The following is a 22,127-nucleotide window of genomic DNA, read 5'->3' on the forward strand; positions in this document are numbered from 1 at the left end:
ACAGTACGGAAAGAGAAAACACCTTTTGTCTGTTTGAGTGCTACTCTTGAATGGAGGGATGTGGTTTGAGAAAAAGTTCTGTATTTCTCTGCATAAAAAGATAATGTCTTAATTGATGGTTTTAATTGGACAAGATAAGACATTTCTGTGTACCTAGTCCACTTTTTGTCTTAGATTTCCAGGTCCCTGTTGCTCCGATGTGAACTAAATCACCGTCTGCTGTGACCCATTCAAAACCTCACCAGATGGTGCTGTTCTCCACATGCTTATATTTTTCTGCATTGCTGCTGTGTTGCCAATGTGCACCCATTAAAGGTATAACTGAATGTGTTTTTCAAAGGAATCAACTCCACAAGCACATTATCTGTTTTGAGATATTTTATTCTGAAAAATGACTCAGGATCTTGGAATTGCTTCAATACGTGTCAGCTCTGACGTGGGCTTTCTTTCACCGCCTCCCACGTCAGCAAGTCATGCAGCCATGTAGTATGCCATCAACGCTCTACGGTGATCCTAACTAGTTTAAAGCTTTGTCACAGAAATCAAAAGCTGCAATAATTTTCAATATATTGATATGGATAATAATTGCATAGGATAATAGCCATGCTGTACAATACACATAATTATAAAACAATGTTAGAATGATTAGTGTAGATTTCCTAAAGTAGGTCTATACAGTTTTTCATTATTCTCAACATTTAAGTGCATTATATAATATGAATAGTCTTTATATTAATGGTGATCTGATACATCGTTATAGTGATTTAATACATACAGTACATACATACAGTAAAGTAAACCTGAACCAAATTTAGAGGGACATTGCAAAGCCCTTAAAAATGCAATATATACTGTCTGATCAAATGAATGGATGGTACGCAGCAGAATGATAAAACTGTACACATCTGTCATACCAGATTATGGCGGTATCTTCTTTTACATTGCTGAGTTTTTGTTTTTCACAGTACTGATTTTCTACATGAAGCCACTCTCAGGGAAAAGACCAAAAAAAAGCCATTTCTGTATCAAACAGAAGGTCAACATCTTGCATGCATTACTTTAGAAGTAGTAAAAATGTAAAATTAGTGGATAAGAGGGATAAAATCATAACGTCAACAACTGCATGCAGCAACAATGGTTATAATGTTAACAATTCCATAATGGTTAGAGTACCTCCACACCTCACACCCGCACACAATAAAATCATAAGGCATGCCTCATTTAATTCCTCCACAACCATACTTTTAATGGCAGATACATCCTATTAACAACTAGTATGGAGACCCTTCTTGTTTACCTTCATATGGTCAATACATGTTTAATGAGACCTGCAAACAAAGAGAAAATTCAACCTGTTATCCCAGTCTGACAGGAATCTAACATCATATTGGAGTTTTCAGTGGTACATCATCTTATGTTTGTGGCCACAGGCCTGTAATACATATTCATCATCAGGCTTCCTCTTAATAATTTAACACTTACTCAGCAGACAGGCTGCTCAGTTTGTATTCCTCTGGCGGAGATTCTTATCTTTGTGGTTGTTGGTTGAATTAGTTTTCCTTTAGGGGAAAGTAAAGGACACAATCAGTTCCCATCTCAAAAGAAATGTGTATACACATGTGATCAAACAGTTACAGCATTCAAACCACAGATTAGTTGAGTTGAGTGATTGAAAATAATCTGATTCCAACTCAAGTAACCGTTAAATTATTGTAGTCATTTATCAAAAATAAACAACAACAGTTTGCCTTTTCTGATTCATGACATTATAAATTAGACACTTCTGGTTGCCAATCACAGTAACAAACTGATTTGAATTTTTTTTTTACTTTTAGGCTCTGCAAACTCGTGATGAAAATTCAAAATGGATGTAGATGTAGATGAACATCCCTTTAACCAGTAATACAAATAATACTTCTTAAACAGCTAATTAAATGTAAACAAATTCAACTTTTCACTGTGGAGGAGTTCACCAGACCTTGGTTCAGTTATCTTTTCCAACAACCCTTCGTATTGTTTTTACCCTTTAAAAGTATAGGACTTAACTTTAAGCCCCCTTTTTCTTAGAATTTATAAACAATATACAAATAACCAATACACTATGTTGTAGTTATATGCGGATATAAGGACAGTATAAATGTTTATATACTATTACTATTATTATCTACACCAGAGTTACAATTGTTGACATATAGATTAACAAAATCTTAGATCTGCATACAGCTACGTTATAGTGTGTTATAAACCACTTAATAAACAATTATATACTGCATGTGAATAATGTATAGGGAGGAGTTAAAGTGTTGTCATTTAAGTGGTATAGCATCATGAGCAGGGCTTTCCTAAGCCACATAATGTAGAAACTTCTCATTAAAATACATATACATATATTAAAAATATTTTTTTTTAATTAATTTGACACCCTGCCACATGATGCTAATCATTATTTGTGAAGTAATCTACAACGAAACACACATCACTTTACCAAGCTAAACAGAGATAAGGTAGTGAAGGGGAAATGTTTATACTTACACTGGTCCAGCTAGGTCATCATCTGAGGCAACAAGGGAAAATATGGAAAAATGAAGACAAAATAATAAAATGATCGCAAGGAGGTTGCACACGATGAGGTGACAAGTGTTCAGCTTGTAGTTGTGACTAACTAACACGTGGTGCACTCGGCCCTGAGCATTTCTATGCTTCATCTTCACTGTATCTGCAGACTGTGTCATGGAATGAAAACGAGGTAGAGCCAACAACAGGCTGTCATGCCGAAGGAAAACCACCTCATGAGATCACTCACAAACACACAGAATGCAGTTGAACAGCACAATAACACATGGGCCAGTGATAACAATCACATAAAAGCAAAAATTCTAATTTAAAAAAAATATTGAGGTCATGCACAGACAAGCAGCCCTCACAAAGAACACCTGTTTACTCAGAGATTATTGAGAAGCAGCTCCATCAATATCAGCCCTATTCTGTAGGTAATTATTCAGTGAAACAGCGTCTAACAGTCAAAATGATGGATACACACAGTATGTTCTTTACAGTAACTCGCATGCCTTTTACACTGCTCCAATAATCATTGAGTGTGACGCAAAGGCATGGAGGTATCGTTCTCGAAAAATAAAGCCTTACAAAACTGAAAACTCTTCACTCGATGATGAACACAGAGGAAGCTTGACAGAACTGTTTACTGTGTGGGGACTGGAGCAAGATGAGGCTGAATGCTTATTGAAATTCACGAGGCATGCAAAGTCTCACACTTACCACAAACATGGTTTAGGTTGTGCAATTTGGAAAAAAGGGGGAGGATGGGAGTTATTTCAACAATCTGTTAAAATATTCAGTAGCCTAAGATAACCTAATTTAAAGAACTGCAAGTAAATTCTGAATTATTTACATTGCACGCAAGAATTTCCTCTATAAATCACACAATCTCCAACCATTCAAGGTCTCAAGGTGACTTTATCACTCCCCAATTCTGCAACAGTGCATCTCTGGTAAAGTAATACACCGTAATTACAAAAAGTTCCTGTACAATGACTATGAGTGTCAGAGAGTCAGCTCTGATCTGTCAGTCATTCACTGCATGTTGCATCTAACCAGCGTGAGACAACATCAAAATTCTGCTTGAGAGGAAAAGGTCGCCCAAATACCATTAATGCATAATTTATGATATAGTCCATTATAAAAAATTAAAATGAAGTACTGTGCACTATTAGAAAATCGCAGGATGGCATACTCAGGTCATGTAGGTAAATGATGGGTCTGGTATTTAAAGCTTGGCGACACTACAAGGTCCCTGGAAGGCCATTAATAATTAAAAGTGTCCAACTCCAAAACACGGCAGTATCATATGTCTCATGAATATTAAATGCATGAAATTGTTCTGACAAGGTGCGATCTCCTGCAACAGTGTCTGCCTATTGGGTAACCCTCGCCAGACTGAATAATTGAATGCAGGCACCGCACAGTGTCAGCTGACTCTGCTGTTTGTCTCTGGTGAAAGGAGGACTTAAAAGCAAACACCAAAGAAAAGAAGTGCGTCTCTGTTCGCCCTCATCGCCCTACAACTCACTGACAGGGCTTTTGGATGCAAAACGCAAGAATTTGCGTAAAATTCACAGCGGAGATCCTTGTCAAAACCAAAGAATAAAACTCATTTCTACCAAGATGTATTAGGAAACAGAGGACTGATAAAACACCACCACTGGTGACTCACCGTCTTGTAAATCGTCTGGCTTCTTGCGCTTCTCATAAACAACGATGATGACGACCAGGATGATAATCTCAGCCAAAACCCCCAGAAGAGGCCATAAGGGGGCCAAGTGGCTGCGAACCCTCAGCACAGACTTCTCGTCCCGGCTGCCCATCATGTTGGTGGCGTTGCAGTGGTACTCGCCAGGATCCAAAGTAATGTCCAGCTCGCTAATGTGGAGCTCAGTGTAGTTGTCTCTGCTGCTGACGAAGAAGCGTCCGCTCGAGTTGTCGATTTCCTGTTGAGGGGTGAATGAGAAATCCATAAAGGTTATGCTGATGGTCTGACAGCGGCTGTGTTTATATGGACAGAGTTTCTTTTATATTCTGGTTTAGATCATGAGGTTTAAACATATTTCATGCTGCGTTTACAGGAATATGCTAAGAACTAACAACAAAGCACATCAAGCGACAGCTCCTAAGTTTTTATTCTTTTAGTTATTTTATCCCTTATCTTTTACTCTTTTTATTATTACATTTTATTCTCTACTTTTATTTTTACTGAACAAATGCCCGATTTTCCATTTGATGAAATCAGGTAGTCATAAAGACATTTTCTTCAGCTTGGATATTTACAGTAACTCAGTACAAGTAAGTGCATTACACTATAGTTGTTTAAAATATGCTCTAGTTTAAGCCAAACTGGATTTTAACCTCTGAACCTTTAGGTCTATCAACATGTCCTTTCTGCTAGCGAGATGAACTAGTAGATGGACTGGGATGAAATTCATCAACACAATTCAAGATGTTTGTATTGACAGAATAACAGTAAATACTCAGTTTTATTAGACTGAGCTTCTAAATGTGGCATAAAACTACATGGAACTTCTAAGTCTATCTATCCGTTACTGTATCACACTGAAACACACTGTAGCACCTGCAAATGTCGCAAATCATTTACATTGATAAAAATCAAATAATATAATGTTGTATTCTTCCGTACCCTAAAAATGCCGTTGTCAAACTTGCGCCAGGTCCAGACAGGGTATGGGTAGCCCACAGACTTACAGTAGAGGATGGCACGCTGGCCCTCGTTCTTATTCTCACTGCGCTTGTGGCCTGTAATCTCAGGAGCAGCTAAGACAAAGACAATATCAAAGATCCATTGTTCAAATACATTCAAGAAATTACAATGGTTTGTGGTTTTTACCTTTTCATTTTCAATTTCATGTTGAAATTTATAATAATCCTGTCTTTGATGTATTGGTCACATCATATGAATAATTATGAATAAATAATTCTTCTTCTGAAGTACTTTTCAAGGAAGAAGCAATAACACCCTTTTGAGAGTTTGGACAAGAGATGCAGGAAGGATTTGAATTAAAACAGCTGCAGGGTGTAAATCAAGCAGCAAACAATTACACAGCATTTCAGAGTTAAATTGATACTACAGTAAAATAATAAACATAGAGAGAACAGAGGTAATTCCCATTAGGTCGTTCATGTTCCAGAGAATATGCGATAAAAAGCCTGACTAACCTCTGTGTGAACAGAAGTGCTCTTTGGACGTCAAATATTTCATCTAATCTGCGAGGAGCATGTGATCCAATATAACAGTAAGCTGTATGTATTATTCTGTGAATTCTGCAGAAAATAAAACTGCCAGGTTGTAAATCCTTCTTCTGCCTGGATGAATAGAAATGCCCCATAAAATGATAAGTAAACCGCCCCAAAATCCAATTTCCCTGCATAGCGATGCATGTGTGACAGCAGAAAAGGCTGACCAGATTTCCCCGTTGAGACATAATCCCTTGCCATCAGACAAACAAGACACCATCTGCTTCCACTGAGCCGGGCAGTGGCGAGATGGAGGTGTCAAGGGCGCCGGCTGCCCCTGAGCAGCCAGCAGAGCTGTTTGAAATCACAGGTCTTCACATGACAGGGCTGCTAGTGCTGAAGGCCCTTTTTTAATGGTGACATCTCTAATGTGGCCTTGAAAAAGCAAAGATGTCAGGCGCTCAGAAATCAAACACCTACATTTAACCTCAATGGTGGCGTTGGCTGGAGGGGCCATCTCGAAGGTGTAGACACACATGTACACTGCGGCGTCGTCTCCTCTTGGCCTCTTCAGCCTGCAGGTGAGAAACACATCAGGCTGCTGAACTCTGGCTTTACCACACACTCTCTCTCTCTCTCTCACACTCACACAGAAGCTACAAGGTTTTAGCAGAAACTTCCTACCTATACTCAGTGTTCCTGTTTGGGCTGCGTGTTTCCAAAATCTCCTCCCCATTCTTCATCCAGTAGCTTTCCTGGTGAAGACTGTGGGCGCTGGTCAGGTTGCACTGCAGTGTGAGACCGTCGCCTTCCACAGGAAGTGTGGCGTGTTCGGAAGCAGAAATCGACGGCTCTGTAACGGAGACACACCTCAGCCACAACAGAAGGAATGCTCACAAGGACTCGTGGGTGAAAGTGTGTTGGAAGATGTAAATAGCAACACGCAAAGTGTTCACTCAGCCAACCACTTTTTATAAAATATAGCACAGGAATAGAGTTGCAAAGTGGGAGGAAATATTTCAGGCATCCTGGCTTCCTAAAGTAGGACTCCATTCATTTTCTGGCTCAGACCGGCATGAAACTCTCTCAGTTGAATTATTAATACAAAAGATGACCAAATCCATTCCAAGATGAAGTTTTATAACCCAATTTGCAGTTTAAAAGAGTTTATTTTTGGATTATAGGTTAACTTTAGATGATTTCTCAAACTATATTGCCGTATTTTTGTCTCAACTGCAACAATGAAGTATCATTTCAGCATTATAGGCCAAATTTAATGAATATTGTACTATTTAGAGCCACTTTCAAGCCACACTGATGACCCAAGTAGAACATGTGTTTCTTTCTTGAGGCTCAGGATTCTCCTTTTAATAATTGTAGTGCTCCTGTATAGGATACAACTGAAATGTGGATTTTGTATTGCAGCGCTGGAATACAGGCTGGTCTCACTTTACAGTAATTACTTTCCAAAACAATTTCATGAAGCACATAAAATGTATTTATGCTAAAATAACTCAACAAAGCCTAAAAATATGGATTAATCATCAAATTGTAATTATGCAGCTAAGCCTATCAACCGATTCAGTTACGTTAGCTGTTTCTAGGTCAAGGTTCATCCATTGGGTGTCTTATAATGTAGAGCTGAGATTAAAGAATCCCTTTAAAAAAAACACCAAAACACGACAATAACATATTTTAGTATGCAGCTGAAACCCAACCTATGAAAACTCCTCACTCCAGTTAGCTATTAAACACTGAAGATCTTAATTGGAGTTGGTATTCTACTTAATCCTGATTATCTACATCCGGTTTAAACATGCGTGAATTTCCCAATCTGTATTCAGAGCCTGAAAACCTATTTGCTCATCACACATAAAAGCTAGGTATCCTATTTCTGAAGTACTACTGCGGTATTGAGACCTAAGATTCTGTACTTGTGCCAAAATAATACTCTTCTGATATCGTATTTCAAGGATTATGATAAATTTGTTCTTCTTTATTTTATAAAAGATGTGAAACTAAAATGTCTAATGCGAGATAAACACAGTTAGCTATACAACTGAATCAAATCCTAAATGGGCATAATTTTGATTTTGGATCTGAATTGGTAAACAAGAGAAAAAAATATTTCCAGACATGTAGTGGCATTAAATGACTGTTGAATTAAAACTTATTGCACCTAATACTTGATAACTTTGTGTTAGTGTACACAGTCTGCAAAACTCAACACTGCGAAAAACAGATTATTAAAACACGGGTATGGCAATAACGAGAGAAAAACTGAAGTTTAACATTATAATGACTAAATGAGGGCAGTGAGAAGAACAGATCTAGAGGGAAATAAAAATGAAGTCCAGAGGAAATGAAGAAGAACTGGGGTCTGCAGGCTGTTGTCTGAAGGATGTACTGAACTAAGGGTATAGTGCAGAGGATTACTCAACTCTACTTGTAAAAGACACGAGGATGAGCTGATGGTGTTTTTCTTCCTTTTCCAGGTCTGTAGGGGAGGATGGCACCTACGGAAGGAGCTAGCGGTCCTCTGGAGAGGTTTGAGGGAGGCTGAGTCAAACATAAACCGGGGGAGGGGAGATCTACTCTGACCACTCACTCTGCAGCACTGTTATAGTGGCCTGAGCACGGATCCAGGTGGTGGCTGGGTTTTGGTGGAGGTCATTACGGCGCGGGTCATTGCTGGCTCTGCACTCATAGGTCCCAGCGTCATCCAGCGTGAGATGTGACACCCCCAACACGCTCACGGCGTTGACGCCATAGGCCGTGCTGATGGACACCCGCCGCTTACGGGCGCCATCCCACAGCTGCCTGAAAGAGTCGGCTCGGTTGATCTCGGAGTACCACCACTGGATTTCTGGGGTGGGGTTACCTACCACGTCGCAGTACAGCTCAAAGGTGTCGCCCGTGAGCTTAGTCTCAGAAAGAGGTGATTTCACAAAGCCAGCTGGTGGTGGTGGTTTAGTGAGGGGCAGCAAGTCCAGGACCAAAAAAAAAAAGAAAAGAAAAGGAAAGCAGGTGCAGGAAGGAAAGGCAAGAAAATATGAGGTTAAATTAAAAAGGGAACGAGAAAGGACAAACATAAAGAAAACAAAAGTTAAATAATCAGCAAGCCAGACAAATTAATATCAAAATAAAAAAATAAATAATTTAAAACAGATGATTAACCAATTCACTGGTTGCTTATTTTAAGTTTATGTATTCAAATTAGGGTTGCATATAACTATTATTAATCAATCTGCCCATCATTTTCTCAATTAATTGTCTAATTAAAAATGTGGCCCAAAGTGGATATGACTGACAGATCCTATCAGCTCTAATATACAACATGAAATCCTCTTGTGTTGGATGATGTCGGAAACGGTAGAATCCACATTGAACTGTCAGGACTGATCATATCGACATATTCTGGTAAGACAAAGAAAGACGGCCTCAGATCTGCCTGAGCCTTTATTGCTGCTATTCCTGGGAAACTTTAATTCAATTCTGCTGGGACGTCCCTGCGAGGCTGCTCTCCTCCTGGTTTTGTCCAATTAATGACATCAAAGATTTGTGTCAGGCTCGCATGGCACTCGCATCCAAAAGTCCTCCCGTGACCTTGTCACTTTTCAGTACATCTTGTGTGCATGAAAACATCATTCGTGCTCGGAAAAAGCTTGTTTACACGATTGCTCAATAACAGGGACACAGAAACAGGGCAGGTTGTCTTGTTAATTTCACTGGATTGAAACTCCTCCCCCTCAGAAGTAAATGCAATAAAAGTGAAACAATTGATCATGGCTGCACAGAGAGGAGGAAGTAGAGGATGGGGACTGTAGTCACAAGCGTTATCTATAGGCACCGTACAGAGCACGAGATTGAGAGGAGATTTATACAAGCTGCAGCTTTGGGTCTCTGGGGAGCGTGTGGGCGCACGGTGATAGACCCCCTCCGTTTCCATAGAAGCACTCTACGGCAACAAAGTAGGAAGACGCAGAGGCAGCCAACCAGATCAGGTAGACCATCACAAGACAGGCAATCACGTCTCAAGCTGACAACATAAAACCCTGCTGTTCAGCCCACAACTGGTTCCTTTAAGGCCAGCCAATATACTGTGGGCACGTATAGATTCCTGCACACAGGAGTACCAGGTAACAACATGACCGGGACAGAAAGATAAAAGCAACACCTCAGCTCTCAACACAGAACTGCTGAGAGACGGACCCTGCCGCCTCCAATAGCGCAGATGTGTCAAAAGTGCTGAGCCAGTCGTCCCCGTCCTCGCATGCCACTGAACTGCGCATGTCTGAGTGACGTCGCTCATATCAAACTGATGTTAGTGGCAAGTGCTTCTGTGAGTCTAACGTGTGGGATCTGACAGGAAGTAAAGATTATTTCCATCAGTGATTCATGCGATGAATATTTTTCTAATCCAACATTTGGTGTATAAAACAGTGAACATTGCTGTTATAATATTATAGAGCACAAGTTGGTGCATTTAATGACCTATTTGCATGAAGACATTCCATTTTCTTAATTATAGGACAAAGAAAAGCAGGAAACTCTAACTTTTTAGAAACAGGACCGATAACAATTTTTTTTTTTTTTTTTTTAAATATTAATTATTAATTAATTCTTTTTTCCCCTACATTTTCTTTCAATCAATTACTCAATTTATCATTGCATCTCTACAATTTGATTAGTCAAACCGCACATCTAACAGCACAACCTGACAACAGATGGACTTGAATAGTCATGAGTTTTTCCTTGCAGATATTTTCCGTCTTCTGATGGATCCATTTCAACTGGTTTAATATGAAATCAATCTGGCCTCAGTCCCAGTTAATGTACCAACGCATATTGAGTAGCTAGTTGGATGCTAAATAATATCAGAACAGGAAAAAGGAGAACAAGTACAAAAAGTCAACATTGCAGAGGTCAATATTTACTGGATACTCAAAATGGTTTTAATATTCAGAAACGTTGGCCTTATTTCAACAAACATTTCAAAGTGAACGTGCCAACATGTATCACAAATGAACTGACAACAGCAATTACAACTGTCAGAATCAGATCTGAATTTTTTTTTTCCAGAAATTGAATTAAACCTAATCTGTTCTTGGATTTTGATATTTTACATCCACATCAGCATGGAGCTTTAGAAACAATATTTATTACTACTTTTATCAAATTCACCCAGGAGGGACTGCCTTTGATGTCAAGTGTAACAGATAGGCAAAATTAAAGCTGAAGCCATTTATCCATTAATCAGCATCAATAATCAATTTATGCTCAATAAGTCATTTTCACTTTGACTGACTGCTTCCAACCTCTCATTCCCAGGATTTGGTGCTTTTCTTTGTCCTTTGTACAACTCAGCTTAATTTATTTGGGTTTTTAGACAAAACGAGCAACATGAGGATGTTGCTTTCTTCCTGCTATTTTCTGACATGTTGACCAAACAATGAATGAACACACGGAGAAAAGGCTCATTGGATTATTGAACAGTGAAAATAACTGATATTTATATCCAACAGCAAATTAAACAGCAAAGATGTCATTTCAAGCTTTATGAAGTATTAAGATTTCCACTTCAATTCTTTCCACCATTTTTACATATTCCATGGATCAGATATTAAGCCTTCTTCTGCGACTATCGTTTTAGTTTTCTGACAATCTTTAAGTTGAAAAAAACTAAACTCCTAACACCCCCATTTGTAAATTTTCTGGCGTCTGTATGAGAAATGAATCAAAGCAACACATTATTTGAATGCCATTATTAAACAGACTCCTTGCTGAAAGCCATTCTGCTTTAGATGACACAAACATCCCCAGGGAACCTCACAGCTTCACATATGAACAGCCATTATACAAACAACTTTAATATCCTGCATTACCGGATCGGCATGGATAAAGAAACCAGGAAAATAAGATATGCACTGATGATATAAAATATACTCATACAGTGCAACATAACATTCTCTGAGCCATGTTGGAAAACCAGTAAAGAAGATAAGAAAAGAGATATGGAGCTATTACTTTGAACCAAACACCTGAGCTTCATCCGCTACAGCTCTGACTGGAGAGGAGATGTTATGAGTGGGTGTGCAGTATAGGAGGAGATGTGTAATGTAATCCTACACATGGTCCACTCCAGGGAAGGCCACAGCTGAATACATTCTCACACAAGTGTACCCACCAAAAGACACTCACTCAGCTGAGAGAGGGTTACACTGCCCTAATCTGTTTGGTGGGAATGAGATTTATGAGCAGAGGCTCATTTGGACAAGTGGACATGAGAAATCAATGCCATTCTGCAGTGCAGCACATCTCAACGAAGAGTTAACAGATTCACTGTTGCAAGAGGACGTTAAAGCCATGGTTCCCAGTGCAGCATCTCAGCTCTAAAAATAGAAGCATGCAGCAAAATGGACTGGTGCTATTTAGAGCTGCACTCCTCAGGTCCTACATCTAATTACATACAGGTTGGGCTCTGTTGAAAGGACCTGGATTGATGCAGAGAATTATCTCATCCTGCCGGAGAGGAGCTTGCCGCTGTAAATGCTGAATACCTGAGCCTGTATATGAGAGCCGACCCATGCGAGACAGCATGTTGATTGTGTGTGTGTGTGTGTGTGCTCTCAACAGATTTTAAACTTCAGTGGGGCACCATTTCCCAGTGCACCTTTTCATTTTCCTAATGAGCGCAACTCGCCCTTGAAGACTGAACGGCTCATGTTTCGACTCCGTATTCAGCTCCACACTTCAAAGGACATTTTAGGGACATCGCACAGGCCTCTGTGTGGCCCACTTCCGCCTGCAATGAATAGATTGTAAACCTATTCATGATGTATTGACTCTTCATTTCAAACCGCTCAGGAAACAAAACAGCGCTTCGTGCGCCTCGTTTCTTTTAAAGGGATTATCTAATGAGGCTCGTCTGCAGGAGAGATAAGGCGCTCCTAAGAACAGAGTCTTCAAACGAACCATTAAAAAAAAAAATCACCCCCAAAGTCAGTCAACGCAGGCGACCATCCCGCCCTTAAAACCGCATTCTCGCCACGATGCGAGACTTCCCATCATTTATTTTCTATGAGCAGAGCTCATTTCCTACCGTTCTGGGACGAGACGGACTGCAGCATCAGCGCTCCAAATATCGCCACCGAGAAGGACATGACTGCTGCTCCTCGTTTGCCAGGTATCATCGTCGGGGAGTGGAAAATGCCGTGTGGCCGAGCGCTAAGGTGACCGGAGCGGGTTATGATGATGATGATGATGATGATGCGGGGGTGCTCGCACCTCCAGACGCTCCGCTCGTGTCACGCACAAGAGGGAAGTGTCGCTGGGTAGACTGGAGGAAGCCCACAGCGCTACTGCTGGCTACCTGAGCAGCTCTGCTGTCAGTGTCAGCCCGGTGCAGTAAGGGAACCACCTTTTATTTATTTTTTTTTAACAACCCCTTAAATCTTAAATCCCGCGAGATCTTGGAGGAGCGCAGCGAGGAGGCGAGCGTCCAGTCACAAAGTGGAGCAGAAATCATTTAGGCTATGTGCCAATAATTCACAAGATGGACGCAATTATTTTTGTTAGACACGGTCAATTAACAACTAATTACTTAGCTGCTTTCTCTTGACTAAATAAGAAGTAAGACTACTCAAATCCTCCTGAGGCAAAGTAGACCTAGCAGTTCAGCAATATAAAAAAAATACTTAATAATGACAAATAATAGTTATGCATGAAAATTAAGTAAAAGTATAAAAGTATTAACTTCAAAATGCAGTTAAAGTAGCCTATTACAGTAAATGTAGCCTACTGGTTTGGCCCCTCAGCAATAGAGTATTAATCCTGAAGCATCGGTGTGTAAGAAGCATGTTACTGCTGTAGCTGCAGCAAGTGGAGCTAGTTTGAGCTACGTTATACACAGTTACATATCCAGGGATACCCCATAAATGTGAAGGGTAGTCAGATGATTAATTGGAGAGAAAAGAAGAAAAAACTAAGTTCTGATACATAAATCTGTTATCAGTTTTTTTTACTTTTTCTACAATCTTTGATTTCCTAGTGAGATGTTGGGTCATTTGAACATTTATTGAAATTAAACCATGCGATAGGTTTAGAGCTGTTAACAGCTCAAAGACATTTGAAATGTGACCTCCAACAACAACAGTGCTTTTTGTATTTGTATAACAGAAATAAGTGAAGAAGGCTACCAGTAGGTCTACCTCCAAATTTCATAGTTCAGTGTTTGAGTGAGTACATGGTTACTTTCCACAACTGCTATTGTTGCTACAGTTATCAAAAGTGTACTGATTTGGAAAATTTCAAGCCATTCTTAACATTTTACATGAACATCTACCAACCAATCAGAAATCAGTATTTCTCATTGACAGTGAATGCTTTAGTTTAAACAGTGTTCAAAGTTAACGCTCCACTGCTGGGTATTAATTGTGCTGCGAGTTTCTCACTTAGGCTGACTAAGCCTCGACCTCAACAGGACCTGCAGGCTTTAAGCTGACTTTTAATCCTCTTTCTTTTTGGACAAATAGGGTAAAGAAGGCTCACACCTACTACACAGTACCACAGTTCACCACACATCCATGTCCTGTTCACAACAACACTAGTTATGTTCTTGGTCCATGTCAGCTGTCCGACATATTTAAACTGCTTAACCACTTTCAATGCAGGCGTACTGTAGCTCAAGCGGGCACTGTAAATTGTATGATGTAGGAATATATGATGAAAAACTGGTTTATTTTTCCTTTTATGTCCTTTTGTTTGTCTCTCTTCTCCGCAATTGTGCATCAGGACAAAGTTTTGAAATAAAAAGAACAAAAAAAGCTAAATTGAAAAAGGGGCATTTAAACTTGAATGTGGACACTGAAAATAGTAAACTTAGAATTTTACTTTCAGTTGTTGGTTTATGTTCATAAATATGATTCCAGAAAGCAATTTTGTTTCTCGGACACACGCACGTCTCTTGCATTTTAAACACTTCCCAAATATTTATCGACAGTATTTTTGTATCCTGATTTAAGTTTGAATGATGCTGAACATTTTTAGGTTGGTGCTGAGTTCAAAAAGTCATTTATTGATATATGGGCAGTGTATTTTTCCTTTACATAAATTTATCATTTAAATAAATGTGTTTGACAAGGATTCAAAAAATTTGGTTATGAGCTAGATTTAATACAGATAAACAATTAGCCTGCAACTAGTGAAAGTTAGACAATTAAAACACATATTTAACAGACTTCAGATTGGTTGGTTTTTTTTAACCAAGAACCAAAAAAACTCATTACAATACCTCACCTTCACTCAAGCACACACCTGAGGTTGAGACTCCAGGGCCATTTCATCTGGGACATTGGTTGGTCCCTCCTTACAGACACTTCAACATCTGGACAGGAGGCAGGTTAAACCATCATCCCCATAACAGCCAATCTGTTGCATGGATCAGTTAGTGAAAGAAGCAAAAAAAATTACTTAACCTGTAAATACAAAAGAAACTATTTATGACAAACTTCTACCGATGCCTGCAGATGTGCTGCAATGCAGTTGTCCAAATGTTTTTAGACATGACAATGACAATGTATACAATTGTTTAGATAATCAATACAATTAAAATTAAAAAAAAACAACTTAAAAAGTAAAAGGATAAATGTTTAAATGTTTAAAATTTGATACAATTCCTGTTTCCTGAGGTACTTTACATTTAATTTAAAAACAGGTTAGTCGCTTATTTACTGTAGAGGACACCCACTAAAAATATTCTAGTAAAGTCAAATTTAATGTATGTATGTGTTCAAATCTGAATCAAAATAATATTATTTTCACGCTTTGGGAACATTCAAATTTTAAATGTTTAAACACTGACACTTATTGCTCCCACAAAATGTGGTTGTCAAGCGAGCAGACATTTTGAAAAGGCAGAACTCCTGTTGTGATGGCAGCACGGTCACACACCTACACGGATACAGATTGATATCATGGCCGGGATGTCTTCTACACCAGTGCTACAGGTTACCAATGGACTTTTCTATGTAATGCTACTTTACACCTGCTCACTAATTCATTCCACAGGCTTCCCATATAAGGCTGGTATCTTGTGCAATACGATTCATTGCTGTAGAATAAACCAGGCAGGATATTAAATAGTTAAAATTGGCTTCCAAGTTAATGCATACTATTTAGATACAGTAAATAATAACAGAAGAGCCTGTTCAGGAGATATTGCTCAAAATGATTAGTTTAAATTTTGTTATTTTGAGTTCTGCTGGTTGTGGTTCTGTACTTAAATCAAATGTTGAATTTAGGAATTGCATGCTATATTTTTCTAGTGTGACATTGCTGCTTTTACATAAATTAAGTATCTAAATAATGGCCTCCGGTACTGATGTACAATATATTACCAGAAATTGAAAATGGGTAATACGCATTTTCAGTCCAGTCCAATCAGTTTGCCAATCGCCACTTGAAGCTTTTTAAAGGATCTTTGTCTTCACAAAAGCGACAGAAATGACCAAAAGGAGCATTTATTAAGCTGCTGCAGAAATACTTTCTGCCACAAGACTACACAAACTGCGTACAGAGCAGTTCGGGATGGCTCAAGAATGACACTTGTACTAATGCAAACCAGAATTGATACTTTGCTGTTAGGAACTTATTCAGCCCAGCTTCACTGCCATTAGAAGAGTATCATTTACACTATTTAGGTGCAGTCTGTCTCTCTTCTATTGCCCTCTAGTGTCATGTCAGTGCATGCAACCTTAAATTGCTCAGGATTGTTAAACAGAGCATTATGTGAGCAGTCCATGACACCTAAAACATACAATACAGATATCTGAATTGACCCACTGGAACCTGATTATCACGCTTCAGAACAGAGCAATTCATCCCAAATGTGTGGTGCACAAATCTAAAAAGCAGTTGGCTCCAAAAAGGGTTCTGGCTCTTGATTCACATTCAACTTCTGTCATGAAATACACAGTCAATAATTTTTTTTCCATGAGTCAGTTTGGGATCATTCCTTAAAGACACAACTTTTCATTAGTTTTCTGGTAGTCCATCTGAAAAAAAATGTCCATTAATAATTACATATTGGAACTCAAAAAGTGGTATTTTCGAGGGCGTCTGTTTGATTGACAGGCTTGTGATGAATTCATGGGTGGAAGGGGCGTAGCGTCGTCAGGTTGCCAATTAAATTGAATCAGATCAGATTTCTTATTTGTTTTTCCATGCTGAGTTCCAAATGGCATACTTGTGTATTAACACTATTTTGAGTGTATAAGTATGTTCACACTCAAGAATAGAAACAGTACAAGTACTGCATTCAATTGCTATGTTATTTCCCGTATGTATAAAACAACAGTGCGATTTGAGACAACACTACTTGACGAAATTAAGTAAGTGTAAAAACATGTTAGAAACCATATGTGAGTATAACAAGTGAAGTACGTCATTTGGAACACAGCCACAGTCTGAGAAAAGAGATAAACCAGAGAAAAACAAAAAAACACAAGTTCATCCAAAGTGACACATCATGGCCAACACACACTAAATCAAATCGAATGTAGTTTTTTATTTATTCAGTTCCTTATCATATCATTTTTCATATTCTCATTCTTCAAATGTATTTCCTCTTGTTGTTTCTGTATTGATGTAGAAAAAAACTCCAGCAGCCAACACAGCACAGCTTATTGGTTCAAAAAAATCCAGTCTGTGGTTTTCACATATACACCAGGCTGAAAGTCTAAATTAATCTGAAACTTGTACTTTATATTTTTACTTATAAATTAAAAACCATAAGAAAAATTGCTTTTTTTATTCAAGAATTTATCAGTTTTTTATGGGCCTCATAACTATTTTTCACATTTACCAGTATTTCTATATTTTTATGTCATTTTGAATACTCAAAGGCCACAAAGGTAAATGATAAAATATTGTTTTTACAGTGATATTGTACTTATGAAATTATAAATTTACACTTTTGTTCTATACAGAAAACTATTAATGAAATACAACAGAACTAAATAATTGTCAGTGTTGCCAGCAGGGGGCCTGAATGATGCCCATAAGTTAAATATATCCAATAGAAAGTAGCAATTGTCACCACCATAATCCACAATTCAACCCATTTATTGCATATGTATTAATAATATACATTTTCTGTCATGCTGTCATGCTGATCAGCGGTCTGGACAGTGGGAATGTCAACACATTGAAAAAGGAAACTCTTTTTAACTCTCTTAAAGCTCCAACAGTCTCTTTCACTGACTGTGGAATAAAAAAAGACAACGTAATAAACAGCCCCTATAAACAATAAACAGGATAGGACCCAACATTTAATATTAAATATTATAAGGAAAGAGCTTGAACTGCACAAAAGAAGCTCAAGTAAAACACAACTAAAATGTTGATGTTTAAATTTTTCATTTTTCAAGAATTGTACATGTGAAATATAGTGAAAATATCTGCTTGGCCTGTCAATCGACTGTTTTGACTGTTGAATGATAACATGAAAATATCCACAAACACACAAAAAATTGGTGTTAAAAATCTGTCTTTTAACGCACGGTGACATCACCTGGCACCAAGACCAGTCAAAACCAGATGGTCATGTCACTTCCTGTTCTCACTGCAGGTTGTCACTGGCAGTGTCCCAATTCCACACTACATACACATCAGCAGAGATTGGCAATCATATGTATTAAGAGCTTTTGCTGTTTTAATTGCTGTCTCATCAGTCATTCTTTCATTTCCACTATCCATTAGTTTTTGAGACAAAAGCAGACATCAGAGGCACACTCCAAAAAAAATCTGTCAGCTTTGCAGTGTGCACAGAATTGCTGCAAATCAAAAGCTCTTTTCAATCATTCTGTAGTCTGGAACTGAGATTTAACTACTCTGTAATGAAATTTGTTTTGGGGCAAGTTTGTCTCATCTGATAGGTTCATCAACCTTTTACACTGAGTTTGGCTGGTGCCATTTTCACCTGACCTGCGGTCATGCTCCGCACTCTCTTCGGACTCTTAGGACTTTCAGGTTGCTGCAGGACCAGATAGAGCCGGAGACGAGCGGAACACCCCGGTCTGGGCTTGTTGTTTCTTTTGACTTCTTTGGTATGACCACACCCTCTGCAGTTTCTCTTGGAGAGCTGGCTGACGTCCCATGCTGCTCAGATGACCAATTCAGCAAAATGTTTTCTGTCTATTTCCTTTTTGTTTTCTCTCTTTGGTGCAGGATAAAAAAAAGTCTTCTTCTTTGCGCGAGTACAACAGATGTCATTTAAACGTATCAGATAAGACATCACAGTCTACAGTCTCAGCTCCACATCAGGACCAGTGTTGCCCATCAGTGCTGCATCCTGGAGATCAGGTAGTACAAAAAGAAGAAGACCAGGACCAAGCCCACAGAAATGTAGCAGAGGATGCGTCGGTTGTCTCTCCCAGATCGGACCATGGTGGTGAAACGTTTCACGCTGCCCGTCAGCAGGCCTGTCGCACTCAGGAAATTTGAGTCCTGGAGAGAAGAAAATTCCATAATAATGCAGGAACTCTTATTAAATGAGAGAAGACAAACATGCGAGAAGCGGGCCTACATTTGATCAGCCTGTTCATTTTCATTCATGTCTTACAGTTAAACAGACACTCCCTCTATTTCATCAAATGTAACCATCCACACAGACTCTAACAGAAACAACACTGCTTATATTTTTTTACACAGAGACTCCTTTATTTAAATGTGCATTTTAAACCACAGTGAGCACTTTGAGCTGATGGCCAAAGACTTAAGCTTGTCTCTCTCACAGTTGTAAACTTTAGCTCAGGACAACCTGAAAGTCATACAGCCTTAGGATAGACGAAACAATTATCATTTTATAGCCAGTCTAAACTACAACTTCTGTAGGTGCTTTTATGGGTAAGAATTGAGGGATATGATGTTGAATGCAAATAAGAAAAGCAATTTTCAGATCTTTATAAAGACAGTCGCAAGAAATCAAAAGGATATATCAGCTCTTTTTTCTTTAAAAATGGTTAATTATATTTCTCTATACTAATTCACCAGGCAGGAAATGCTTACCATATTATCCAGGTATTCATTCTGATCCTCGGCCTCTCTGTCGATGTCATAAGCTAGCTGTCAGATACAGAAACAGGACAGATGAACAAGGTAAAATTACGAATCTTGCACAGCTCTAATTAATTCATTTTAGGAAAGGAATGATTCATGTTTCCTTTCAACCCATTGCATAATAAATATGATTTTTTTTTTTTTTTTTACATTATTAGCTTTCAATAAAACTGCAGTGAGAATTTTCTGACAATGTGATTATCCATTTTATGCAGTACATTACCAACCTGGTGGTACGAGACCCAAATTCACTACATGAAAAGACACAACTTCATTAAAGGCTCTAGACTTGTGCTGGTGAATTAATAAACAAGTGGTTCTGTTTGTCTGACAATAAGTAGCCCTGTTTCTGGTAAAAATAAAAAATAAAAATAAAAACTTTAGTTTTAATTAATAGAATAAGTTTGACACCGGAAACCAAACAAACTGGTGGATGGAGAGAGTAAGTGCAGGTTGTTACGCACAGATTTCAGTCTGGAGACTTTGGTGGCCAGGTTGTCAGCCAGCCTTTTGTTTTCAGAATCCAGCATGTCGTCCACAGTGCCATGACCTGGAAATGAAATAAAGTGATCACTTTTTTCTAAAAGCTTATGGTGGGGGCTATGTGTATAATCATATTACCCAAACAAACCATAAACTTTATATAAAAGGACTCGTGATAATGGTCTCTTTCATAGGAATTTCTAACTATCTCAACGTGAATGGCATCAAATAAGAGACAGAACTGTCCTATTAAACACAAACAAAGCAAAGCTGAATACTTTTAGCCACTTTTGTGACATACTGTGTTGTCAATATATATTGAGCTTATCTCTAGTAAACTGAGCTGATCTAATGGTAATATGTCATACTGCTGTGCGGACCCCAGTAAGCCAATAGTCATGGTGACAGATCAAAATCGTTGTAAGATAAAAACAAAACAAAAAAAAAAAAATAATAATAATAATAATTCGCCATATCTCATGTTACAATGCAGGAGAAATACACATCGATAAGATAAACAGCCCTCGACACAACATCAGTTACTGACTGAGTATTAGTTACCTCACAGTGTATTAAAATCAGCGAGAGAGGCAACTGTGTCCTGTCAACATTGTTTGTATTGTCTTGGGTAAACAAGTCAACAAAACTCCAGAGCTAAGTTAGCCTGCTAGCCGAGCTCTAAGGCTTGCTTTAGGACTGTACGTGAATGAACCGCACATCCAAACACCAAACACGTGGCTGATGTGATCTGTCGTGTGGGTTAACATCACACGTCGCCTTCTCTTTACCGCCACAGACAAAGAACGGAGGAAAGTTTAGGATTGAATACGTGTCAAAAAAAAAAACACACTCTACCTCTGTTCCAGTCCGCCATGTTGTTTGGTGTCGTCACGATCAGCTGTTTCATAGATGCACGTGATCAGGGGGAAGCTACTACAGCCTCTAACCCTGCTTTTTTTTTTTTTTTTTTTTTTTTTTACTGCTAAAAAAATATATATTTTTACATCTTCATCCGCAATTGCAATTGTATTTCCTAAATTAATAAACATCTGTTTATTCGTCAGAAGGTTATTGAACACGAAAATGTAAATTGATTAAGGAGTCAACATCATGTCCACCGTTTCTTCACCTGCACTTCAGATCTGTGAAGAAGATGTGCGTCAGCTCTTTCAACGACAGAAGATCCGGAAAGCACCAGGGCCAGGATGTCTCCCTCCTGTGTGAAGTTCCCTCCTGCTTCAAACGCTCCACTATCACATTGATTAGGAGTCTATATGTATTTATGCTTCTTAGCTGTATATATGCCTATTTATGTCTGTTTTGTTTTTTTGCACATTGAGAGAGAAGTTATAACCAGAGTTCTGGTATATTTATTTATTAACAAGACTGCAACACAGATTGCTGCATTTAGAGAACTGTCTTCTTCCAAGTTGATGAATGTTTGCATCTATATAAAACTTGTAAGTGTTTTGGATTTAAGTTGTGATTTCAAGTGTGACAAGCATTATGTGCATCTTTAACCACATGCTGAAGATGCTGTGTACCTTTTGGCCATCTTAGAGGTGAGACTCTAAAGTTTCAAAGTTAATGAATCATCCATTATCAGCCACTTTTATACACTGAGTGAACACGTCGTTAGATATTTGCTATCGGTATTGTTCTTATTTGTCATTTACCAAAACTACCACACCAGGAAATCTGCAGATATCTTGTTTGCGAAGTCCACGGCAGCAGCGAGGTCGCTGACGTCACGGTCCGGAAAC

General features: G+C 38.6%; 2 protein-coding genes across 3 annotated transcripts; both read right to left on the bottom strand.

Moving 5' to 3' along the window:
- Nucleotides 1–360: 360 nt before the first annotated feature.
- LOC138206740 (neuroplastin-like) lies at nucleotides 361–13,169 on the bottom strand. Of its 2 annotated transcripts, none has more exons than XM_069163691.1 (8): nucleotides 12,866–13,169; nucleotides 6,448–6,616; nucleotides 6,244–6,338; nucleotides 5,210–5,343; nucleotides 4,232–4,505; nucleotides 2,533–2,542; nucleotides 1,483–1,559; nucleotides 361–1,328 (listed from the first exon to the last, which is right to left on the bottom strand). In XM_069163691.1, the coding sequence occupies exons 1-7, from the start codon at nucleotides 12,954–12,956 to the stop codon at nucleotides 1,499–1,501; spliced, it is 834 nt and encodes a 277-aa protein (XP_069019792.1). In that variant the 5' UTR covers nucleotides 12,957–13,169; the 3' UTR covers nucleotides 361–1,328; nucleotides 1,483–1,498. The 2 variants fall into 2 exon arrangements, with proteins under 2 accessions (XP_069019792.1, XP_069019791.1); XM_069163690.1 differs by having other exon boundaries at nucleotides 2,533–2,554.
- A 4,701-nt stretch (nucleotides 13,170–17,870) lies between these two features.
- bet1l (Bet1 golgi vesicular membrane trafficking protein-like) lies at nucleotides 17,871–21,265 on the bottom strand. The gene is made up of 4 exons (XM_069163253.1): nucleotides 21,220–21,265; nucleotides 20,346–20,431; nucleotides 19,831–19,887; nucleotides 17,871–19,269 (listed from the first exon to the last, which is right to left on the bottom strand). Exons 1-4 carry the CDS (start codon nucleotides 21,236–21,238, stop codon nucleotides 19,102–19,104), a joined length of 330 nt encoding a protein of 109 aa, XP_069019354.1. The 5' UTR covers nucleotides 21,239–21,265; the 3' UTR covers nucleotides 17,871–19,101.
- Between the last annotated feature and the right edge of the window lie 862 nt (nucleotides 21,266–22,127).

The sequence above is a fragment of the Embiotoca jacksoni genome, unplaced genomic scaffold (assembly GCF_022577435.1).
Source record: "Embiotoca jacksoni isolate LCO1_2020_lvr unplaced genomic scaffold, fEmbJac1.0.p SCAF_3, whole genome shotgun sequence".
Taxonomy (NCBI): domain Eukaryota; kingdom Metazoa; phylum Chordata; class Actinopteri; family Embiotocidae; genus Embiotoca; species Embiotoca jacksoni.

Coding starts and splice junctions, on each gene's coding strand:
- LOC138206740 (XM_069163690.1), bottom strand. CDS start 12,956: ATGATACCTGGCAAACGAGGAGCAGCAGTCATGTCCTTCTCGGTGGCG. Junction 5,344..6,243: donor CGCCACCATTGAGGTTAAAT/GTAGGTGTTTGA, acceptor TCTTTGTCTTAG/CTGCTCCTGAGATTACAGGC. Junction 1,560..2,532: donor GATGACCTAGCTGGACCAGT/GTAAGTATAAAC, acceptor TTTCCCCTAAAG/GAAAACTAATTCAACCAACA.
- bet1l (XM_069163253.1), bottom strand. Junction 19,888..20,345: donor AAGTCTCCAGACTGAAATCT/GTGCGTAACAAC, acceptor TGTATCTGACAG/CTAGCTTATGACATCGACAG. Junction 19,270..19,830: donor ATGAATACCTGGATAATATG/GTAAGCATTTCC, acceptor TCTTCTCTCCAG/GACTCAAATTTCCTGAGTGC.